The following is a 9,535-nucleotide window of genomic DNA, read 5'->3' as shown; positions in this document are numbered from 1 at the left end:
TAAGGTCATATCCAGTCCTTCTTTATTGACAAACAAAACAGACAATCACTCAGCTTCACTGGCTACTTTTACTTGGTATAGTTAATTTCTCCAAGACTAAATATATTGACTCTGACATCTAGCAATCAAACACATTTTCTTTAAGAGCCATTGCAGGTGCATGTTGTAAACTCAAACAACAATCCAAAAATCCGTAATTGGGCACTGCCGCGAACAGATTCATAAAGTTAACATAGCTTAGATGTGTGTTTGCTTTTTTTTTTTTTCAAAGACAACAGCAAAATACAAAAATCAAAACCAACTTCAATATAATTACACTTCACTTGTGTTTGCGAAGGAATGAAAAGATCTGCAATAAATCTGGCTAATCTGCGGAACTGTCAAACCTTTATTCTGATATGCTTGATGAGAAAACTATCGTCTCGGCATGATAGGAGCTTGTAAAATGGCCTAAAATGAAGCTTGCTTTGCTGTGAAATGAGGTCCCTTTGCATGAGAACTATTTTAGAAATGTGTTCAACAAAAGATAAAAGATGCATAAAAAAACTAATAATTTAAGAGACTGGGAAAAAAATATCAGACATAGAAAAAATCTCCACCTGTACTATAGTGGTAGGGAAACTTTAATGATATTGTGCCTTGATTAAAGAGTATGTACACATATATGAGGCTTTTACGACAAAAAACAAGCTGTTCATACTCCTGTGTGCTGTATGGTAACATCACTTGAGTTTGTATTATTACATATCAAGCATTTAAGAGTTATGAAATCATTGTGAATATTTTATGCACTTCTAGCTGAGATCATTTTCAGCTTAGCTTCTACTAATTACTTTTTAGGTTATTTTCTTGAAATTTATTCCATTATTGTCCTTATGTTGAACACCTGAGAAATTTAGAGCCTTACAAAGTCACAGTGTTCACATAAATCGTAAAATCTCACACAATCTGTTTGACTCCTGTAGTATAGAGGTGTGGCAGTTGGGAAAGGAGAGAATGTGTGTGTGGTTTAGTCTTCAAACTTGCCCTCCAGAATGCTGTCAAAAGTAAAAGGCATGAATTTGAAGCCTTGTCCAGTGTAGAATTTATTCTGAAACTCCACCCTACAGAAGGAAACAAAGTAAGTGAATTACAGTTCCAGATGAAATTAAGTGAAAATATTGTGATTATTTTCTAGAACCACAAGAAAGTGGCATTAACAATTAATTATTCTGTTTGTTTTTAATACATTGCCTTATTGGCAACCTTTCATAGAGTCAATTTGTATAATGCATACTGATACAGTTGTAGAATGCAGATCTTGTACATGCAAATAACTACAATTTGTGTGCACACAATAAAATAAAGCACTCAAAATATTTTTTTCTGCAGTGTGTATGTAGCCACTGATAGGGGGGAACAGAGAAACATTAGCTCTATGAACTGTTTAAATGAAATGTATAAATGCAAGCATAGTGTGTGTGTGTGTGTGTGTGTGTGTGTGTGTGTGTGTGTGTGTGTGTGTGAGTGTGAGTGTGAGTGTGAGTGTGAGTGTGAGTGTGAGTGAGTGAGTGTGTGTGTGTGTGAGTGAGTGAGTGAGTGAGTGAGTGAGTGAGTGAGTGAGTGAGTGAGTGAGTGAGTGAGTGAGTGAGTGAGTGTTTTTGAGAAATCACAAATATGTATAATGACATGGGTATGACATGGGTATTACAAGGAGAGGGTGAAATATGAGGACATTGGCCATTTCCCCACTTTTCAAAATGCTGATAAATCCTACAAGATGAGTTATTTGAGAAAGTAAAAATGCAGAATGTTTCCTGTGATGGGTAGGTTTAGGGGCAGAACAGTGTAGGGGGATAGAAAATATGGTTTGTACAGTATAAAAACCATTACACCTATGGAGAGTCCCCGCATTTCACAAAAACAAACATGTGTCTGTGTGTGTACTTACCAGTGCAATCTAAGAGCATGGAGGAAGGCAGACAGGCCTTCCATGATCAACAGAATAAACACTGTCAGTGTAGCAAAGAAGGCAAAAATGATTGACAGGGCAAAGAATCCACCAAAATTCCTAGAAGCGAGGCCCATGTGCATCACCATTGACCACAAGACCTCAGAGAGCTCTGTCAGAAAAAAGAAACGCATTTTAAGAAAACCCTTGTCAACAATTACTTTGTAATTGTGTATGTGTATAGGGTTCCCAATCATGGATTATCATATCTTGTTGGAATGGAATTTCATGAATGAATTCATAATTGGAGGAAGGATTTTGCTTATTTTACAGGAAATTACATTACCCAGATCTTTGCCTATGACTCAAGTCTATAAAGTAGAGCTGAGCAAAAACAACAAATCTTATATTCACTGCAAAAAACAAACAAACCCAGGCCCAGATATAATCACATTTCAGGTTTGTATTCAGTACAATAAGTGCCTGTGTGTGTGTGTGTGTGTGTGTGTGTGTGTGTGTGTGTGTGTGTGTGTGTGTGTGTGTGTGTGTGTGTGTGTGTGTCCTTGTTTATATTACATTGTGGGGACCAAATGTCCCCATAAGGATAGTAAAACCTGAGATTACCTACATTGTGGGAACCAGCCAGGGGGTCCCCACTTTTCAAAAGGCTTATAAATCATTCAGGATGAGTTTTTTTGAGAAAGTAAAAATGCAGAGTGTTTCCTGTGATGGGTAGGTTTCAGGGCAGGGAAAGGGGATTAGAAAATACAGTTTGTACGGTATAAAAAACATTACATCTATGGAGAGTCCCCACAAAGTTAGTGAACCAGACGTGTGTGTGTGTGTGTGTGTGTGTGTGTGTGTGTGTGTGTGTGTGTGTGTGTGTGTATTGCTTACGTGCATGGGCTAGACTCAAAGCCCAAAGTCGTAGATAAGAGGCAGTGTTTGAGATGCAGCCTAAGCAGTATTCTATTGTGTGAATGGCCTGATGCACTGCTTCATCTGCAAAATTAAACTAAAGAGAGAGAGAAATAGAAGAGCAGTTCAGACTAATGAAAATGCATGAATCTAATCCCACTCCCAGCTCAATCACAGCATGATTAGCATCCCTAAATCTCACAGGCATAAGAACAGAATCACAGCTCAGGGCCTTTCAGATCATCAGCATCATTTGGTGAGATAAATCAGAAAAATCAGAATCATGTTCCAGCACGGTCCACTGTATCATTTTCATATAATGACGGCAGCTAAAACTAAAGAAAAATTGACAATATGATGACAAATTGTGTTGGAAAAGAACCGAACACCAACAACAGGAGACTACCAACACTGAAGCCTGCAGGAATACACACAAACCGCAGAACAAGAGAATTACAAGGGAGACGCACATACACATGTACGCACGCACACACACACACAAATGTAAAAAATAGCAAACATCTACACAAAGAGTCGAGAAGGCCGTCTGCTCTTACCACTTCTTCTTCTGACTGCTTGAAATATAATCAGAGACATGTACAGACAGACACAAAGGGTTAAAATAGGGTTAATGACAGAGTTAGAAACTGATGAAGAGACAGTGAGGGGGAAAAAAATGTTAAGTTTACAGAAAATGCAGAAGATTCAATGACTAACACATTTATTGTCAGTCATAGCAAAACACAGTGGCCCCAAAAAGTAGTCAGACACTTTAAGTGATAGAAAGTGTAATGCCTGCTACAATTCAGAAAGCTTGCGCTACGCCTGATGTCATACGCCAGTTACACTTTTTTCTTGAGTTGAACACGGAGGGCAGTCTGGCAGAAGCTAGATATTTTATTTTATAACGTGTAAAACATGTATATTTTTCTTACACAAACATCGATTTTCTTGCACCGATTCACTTCAGAAGGCCTTTATGAACCCCCCGGATCCGTATGGTTTACTTTGATAATGGATGCATGCACCTTTTTGGGCTTCAAATTTTGGGCTGACATTCACTGCCATTATAATGTTTGTAAAAGCCAGGACATTTTTTAATATAACTCTGATTGTATCTGTCTGAAAGAAGAATGTCATACACCTAGGATGGCTTGAGAATGAGTTACTAAACTATCCCTTTAAGTAATACCTAAAAATGCATCATTGCCTTAAATACAATATAGCAATCCAGTTGGCATTTATTTTAAAGAAAAAGATTTGTTAGGTTTGATATTACAAAATAGAGTTTATGTTTTAGAGACAATTGGTCATTTTCTGTTTGTCAAAATTGGAACATAATGCGATAAACTACACTCTGCTAGGACACCTTTGTGAATTTGAGGAGGGAATTAAGTTGTGATGAATTCATAAATCAACTAAAAACAATGATAGCGCAATTAATTGCATAATAGCTGAGAAATGCAAGTTGTTTACAAGAAAAGGTCTACCATCATTTTGTTTGCAGATACCACTTAATCCATAAATTATTAAATGCGGCTTCAGTAACCAAATACTTTTATAGGGTCACTGTATAAACCAAAATGAGAGAAAGATAAACAATCCCGGAGATTTGACATCAGTCATCAGTAAATTGACTTTATGGTTGACTGCATTTTACTGACAGGCCTGTTTGGAGCGGGAAGAGGAAGATTATTTGGCACTAATGTACTGAAATGACTCTCTCAAACCTTAAAATAAAGCAGATAATGGTATAAATGGTTTACTATCTGCCTCCATTTTATTTCCAGAGAAGAGAAGCCCAATTAGTCAGGTGGGTGTTTGTTTAGTGTTTTGAGACTGGTTGCCCTGGGACACAGTGGTTGGGGGGGAGAGATAGTGCTTTTTAAAGGGGCTGGCCGAGTTTAGACCAGAACTGGTATGCAGATCACAGATCCAGTGAGTCACTGAATGGAATGCCCACAGCAGGCTGCCGACCCCACTGCCAACTGCAACAGTTTTTGGCACCCTGGGGTAGCTTGTCACCGTGTGGGAGGTAACAAGTTGCACAAAGACTATTATGAAGAAGTTCCATTTAATTTACGTTACGTTACAATAAAATGGTCAGCTATTATCAGGATCAAAAGATGTCATGAAAAACCTGACCCAAATAAATATGCTCTTGGGTGGGCTATAGAAAGACTATCGCTAGACTTCACAAACTAATGCTACATCAAAGCTTCTTGGTAAAATAAAAAGGACAATTTAATTAGTAAGACAAAAATTATTATTTACATGTTATTCTATAGCCTAGTTCAAAGAGAAAGAGAGACAGACAAAAAAGAAGAAGAGAATATTCCCTCACCTCAGGCTCTTCATCTAAGTTTTGGGAAAGCTGGTCATGTTGGATGATCTCAGCTTCATCCTCTGTGGGGCCGTTACCCACACGGATTCCCCCAAAGTTTTGCGTTCCCTGCAGCAAAAGTCACACTAGGTCATAGCTGAGCCAATAATATAATATCTACCATATCAGTTATCAGGGTTCCCACGCTAGCTGACCAATGAATTTTCATGATTTTCTCATTACATTTACAAGAGTTAAAGGGATAAATGAATTGAAATTAAATTTTGATGTATTAAGCTTACCTCATGGGCATCCGAGATGTAGGAGTATTTGTTTCCCCAGTAGTTTCCATTTTGATCATTTTAGGTCAAACTGTTCTTGTCTGTGCCTCACATAATGCAGGTCTATGGTCACCACCTCAAAGAGAATACACAGAGAAGTCCAAATTAAACAATACCCCATCGTAAGTACACACTAATGGCCTAAGACACGAAACGAGTGGTTTGTGTGAGAAAACGAACAGTATTTATATAGTTTTTACCTCTTGTACAGCACAGGAAACACGCACGCGCGCCCTCGGATCAGTCGGACGTAGTGGTGTACAAGAGGTAAAAACGATATAAATACTGTTCGTTTTCTCACACAAACCGCTCGTTTCGTGTCTTAGGCCATCAGTGTGTACTTACGATGGGGTATTGTTTAATTTGGACTTCTCTGTGTATTCTCTTTGAGGTGGTGACCATAGACCTGCATTATGTGAGGCACAGACAAGAACAGTTTGACCTAAAATGATCAAAATGGAAACTACTGGGGAAACAAATACTCCTATATCTCGGTTGCCCATGAGGTAAGCTAAAACATATCAACATTGAATTTCAAAGTGAACTATCCCTTTAATCTGTCATTTTATAGTGATTACAATCAAGAAGACTTGTTAGCTGACATACTGTAGAACTGTGCAAAAGTTTTAAAAACATTGCACTATAGATCTAAAGCTTTTTTTCTAAAAGAGAAAAGAATACTTTAATTGAGCCAATACATTAAATTGATATAAAGTGACAGGATATATCAAATAATAAAAATAATAAAAATAACAATCATTGCAGTTTCTACAAAAATATTAAACAGCACTATTTTCAATATTGATAATAATAAGAGCAGCAAATCGGCATATTAGAATGATTTCTGAAGGATCATGTGACACAGAAGACTGGTGTAATGATGCTGAAAATTCAGCTTTGCCATCAAAGGAATAAGCTACATTTTATGCCTGGAAATCACACTTATGAGATATCTGTGGACATTACTTTGAAGAACTTGCCTATGATTTAGCAACGATATGCTTACAATTGAAATGCTCCACATTCCACAAATGTCTCAGTCTGGACATTATAAGATAAAAACGCTTAATCTAAAAAATGAACTGGGTATGTATCACCAATGTAGTGTGAGCGTGTCTCAAACGGATCCTTACCAGGTGTCTTCTCCAGAGGTACTGCCTGCGCATTACGAGGGTCTTTACTATAAGCATACACGGTACACAGGAGACAGCTATAACAACTAGCAGAGACTGAATTACCATCTACAGAGAAAGAGAGACAAAACATCTGATTTAAATGTCATCTCATCTCACTTGCAAAGTATACTGATGAAATCCCACTATGTCGGTATGTGTACCTGTCCTGTGTATAACGGTTTGTTAGTGGGATCGTTGTAGCTGAAGAGGCACATGTTGATAAAGGCTATTAGAAGACTGGGAGCATCTTTTGAGGTCTTGGCATCATATGCCAACCACTTGTAAAAAATGAGCAGCATTAGATAGCCAAACAGACTGAGCATGAAGATGATCTCAGGTATAAAACCCAGGAAGATGTTCAGAGGTTTTTTGAAGTACCTTCACACAGACAAACAGACTTAAATTAGCATAAAATATGAATACAGATCTATTAAGAGTAACAATGGACAAGTGCATACAGGTGATTAAAAAGACTTAGAGTAACTCCAAACGTCATGTGGATGACTCCCAGAATTATTGACATCTTCATCTTGAAGGAGTTCAGAAATGTTAGCTTGTTGGTGGCAATGTTCCAGATCTGTGAGAGGAAAATGTAAAAAAAAACAATAACCTTAAAGCACTGAAGTTAAATTATCCTTCACAGAGAACCGTTCAGAAACTAAATGCTTACTGGATCAATGCCAATTGGATAAGGTCCAGTAAACACATTTGGCACAGCAGGGTTCAGCTGCAATATCCGGTTATCCTTCAGTGTATCAAACCTGGATGAGTTGATGGAAAATTCCATGTTAAAAATCATCAAATGAATAGCTATGCATGAAGATCTGATCTGAATGACAGAAGTGATCCATTCAAACTCAAAAAAGTGGCTGATTATGAGAACTAAATCAAAGTTTTTGAGGGTAAAATCAAAGGGTTGGAACGAACAACTCACGTCCAGTTGTCTCCTTTTTCTGAAAACATGGGTCTGACACTCCAGCCTGAGCCAAAGACATTGAGAGATTTGGAGAAACAGTCGTTGTAGATAATGCCAGTGTACACTGAAAATAGTCCCATCAGAAGAATAATGTAACGGCCCGCAAATATCATGCTAAACATCTAGAGAGAGAGAGAGAGAGAGAGAGAGAGAGAGAGAGAGAGAGAGAGAGAGAGAGAGAGAGAGAGAGAGGGAGAGAGGGAGGGAGAGAGGGGGAGAGAGAGAGAGAGAGAGGGAGAGAGATTTGTGACAGTCCAAACGGTCAAATGTATGTATACTCAACAAAAATAAACTATATTTTAATTAAATTATGTTTATTAAATGGCATCTTTTTACCAAGTACCATCAAGGTCAGTATGGCCGAAATATATAAAGATACCTGCATTAAATAATAATAATAATAATAATAATAATTGACGATACTTGGTAAAAAGATGCCATTTAACAAACATAATTTAATTAAAATTGTTGATAATTCAATTATATTTATAAATGGAAATAAATTATTATTTAACTATAGCCATTTAAAAACCACAATTTAAACATTTAACTTGAACTTAAAATGATCATCTCACAAACTAAAAAACAATCTCACAAACTCATAACAAACATCACATTTAAGACTTTGCCTGTTTCATTCTTTACGTCAAACCTTTAATTTTCATAGTAAATTTACAAAACTACTAGCTAAACACAATTATGATCAATTATACTAGCTAAACACAATTATGTTCAAGTTTTTTCTATATTCAGGATCTATATATAACTAAAGGCAATATGACAAATAATATTTGATTTGAATAAGGACAAACATTAATAATGAGATGGATGCATAAATGGATGGGTGGATGGATACCTCATTGTCGTTTTTCTGGGCAATTAATCGGCTCTCTCGCAGTACCAGATAAAGTGCAGCACAGGTCATGAGTATACCGTGACCCAGATCGCCAAACATGACCGCAAACAGGAAGGGGAAGGTGATGATGGTGTATGGAGCTGAGCACATGAGCACAAAAACGGATGCAAACGATATGCTGTGACACCTAGAGAAAATCTGTATATTGACCTAAAGCCCATTTGAATCACTGCAAAGGACTTTGGTTACAGGTTACAGTTCAATGTTACCTGGGTTGATCTCCCGGTAGTTGCTGATGCCGTAGGCATCAACGATGTTCTGAAAGCCAGAGGTGAACTTGTTGGTTTTGTTGTAGGTGGGTGGAGTCTGCTTGGTCTGCATTCTGTTCAGGATGGAGGGAACAGTGGATCCACTTTTCTCCTGCATGAAATAGAGTAGAATTGAACACAAACAGCCATGCATGGAAATAAATGTTCCAGTTTGCTTCTCAGTAAAGGCTTGCTTCTAAGTGGTGCAGTTGTATGCATGCCCGCATTTATAAAGGTTAGACTTTTCTTTGAAACTCCACATTATATTTATGTAAATGTTCATTTATCTGTGGAAATAGTGTCACTTGTTTGCTTCAATTATAAATAGATTCTGCATATCGTGAACTGAACTTGAGTATTAAAGGGTTAGTTCACCCAAAAATGAAAATTATTTCATTAATTACTCACCCTCATGTCGTTGGACACCCGTAACACCTTTGTTCATCTTCGGAACACAAATTAAGATATTTTTGTTGAAAGCTGATGGGTGAGAAAGGCTTCAGAAAGGCCTCCATTGGCATTCAGTATATTTCCACTGACCCACTCACAAGACCCATCAAGGCACTAAAGACGTCATTACAAAGTCCATCTCACTACAGTGGCTGTACAATCATTTTACAATGCGACGAAAATAGTTTTTGTGCACACAAAAAATTAAAATAATGACTTTATCCACCAAGTTATTGTCTTCTGTGTAGGTCTCGGACG

General features: G+C 37.4%; 1 protein-coding gene across 5 annotated transcripts in view; it reads right to left on the bottom strand.

Annotated features, from left to right (window-relative positions):
- Positions 1 to 9,535, bottom strand: part of atp6v0a1a (ATPase H+ transporting V0 subunit a1a) — a 35,314-nt gene continuing 25,779 nt past the window's right edge. For 2 of the 5 annotated variants that reach the window (XM_067413934.1, XM_067413954.1), the window contains 12 exons: positions 8,789 to 8,939; positions 8,520 to 8,659; positions 7,622 to 7,785; positions 7,358 to 7,448; positions 7,146 to 7,264; positions 6,849 to 7,065; positions 6,646 to 6,753; positions 5,193 to 5,300; positions 3,406 to 3,423; positions 2,828 to 2,945; positions 1,931 to 2,102; positions 1 to 1,103 (listed from right to left, as the gene is read on the bottom strand). In XM_067413934.1, the coding sequence (XP_067270035.1) occupies positions 1,010 to 1,103; positions 1,931 to 2,102; positions 2,828 to 2,945; positions 3,406 to 3,423; positions 5,193 to 5,300; positions 6,646 to 6,753; positions 6,849 to 7,065; positions 7,146 to 7,264; positions 7,358 to 7,448; positions 7,622 to 7,785; positions 8,520 to 8,659; positions 8,789 to 8,939 (1,500 nt within the window). In that variant the 3' untranslated portion in view covers positions 1 to 1,009. The remainder of the gene's footprint in view (positions 1,104 to 1,930; positions 2,103 to 2,827; positions 2,946 to 3,405; positions 3,424 to 5,192; positions 5,301 to 6,645; positions 6,754 to 6,848; positions 7,066 to 7,145; positions 7,265 to 7,357; positions 7,449 to 7,621; positions 7,786 to 8,519; positions 8,660 to 8,788; positions 8,940 to 9,535) is intronic. The other 3 variants (XM_067413944.1, XM_067413974.1, XM_067413964.1) reach the window with 2 other exon arrangements.

Source organism: Pseudorasbora parva, chromosome 2, assembly GCF_024679245.1.
Source record: "Pseudorasbora parva isolate DD20220531a chromosome 2, ASM2467924v1, whole genome shotgun sequence".
Classification (NCBI taxonomy): domain Eukaryota; kingdom Metazoa; phylum Chordata; class Actinopteri; order Cypriniformes; family Gobionidae; genus Pseudorasbora; species Pseudorasbora parva.
Note: the sequence above shows the minus strand (reverse complement) of the source record. Positions and strands in the feature narration are given on the sequence as shown.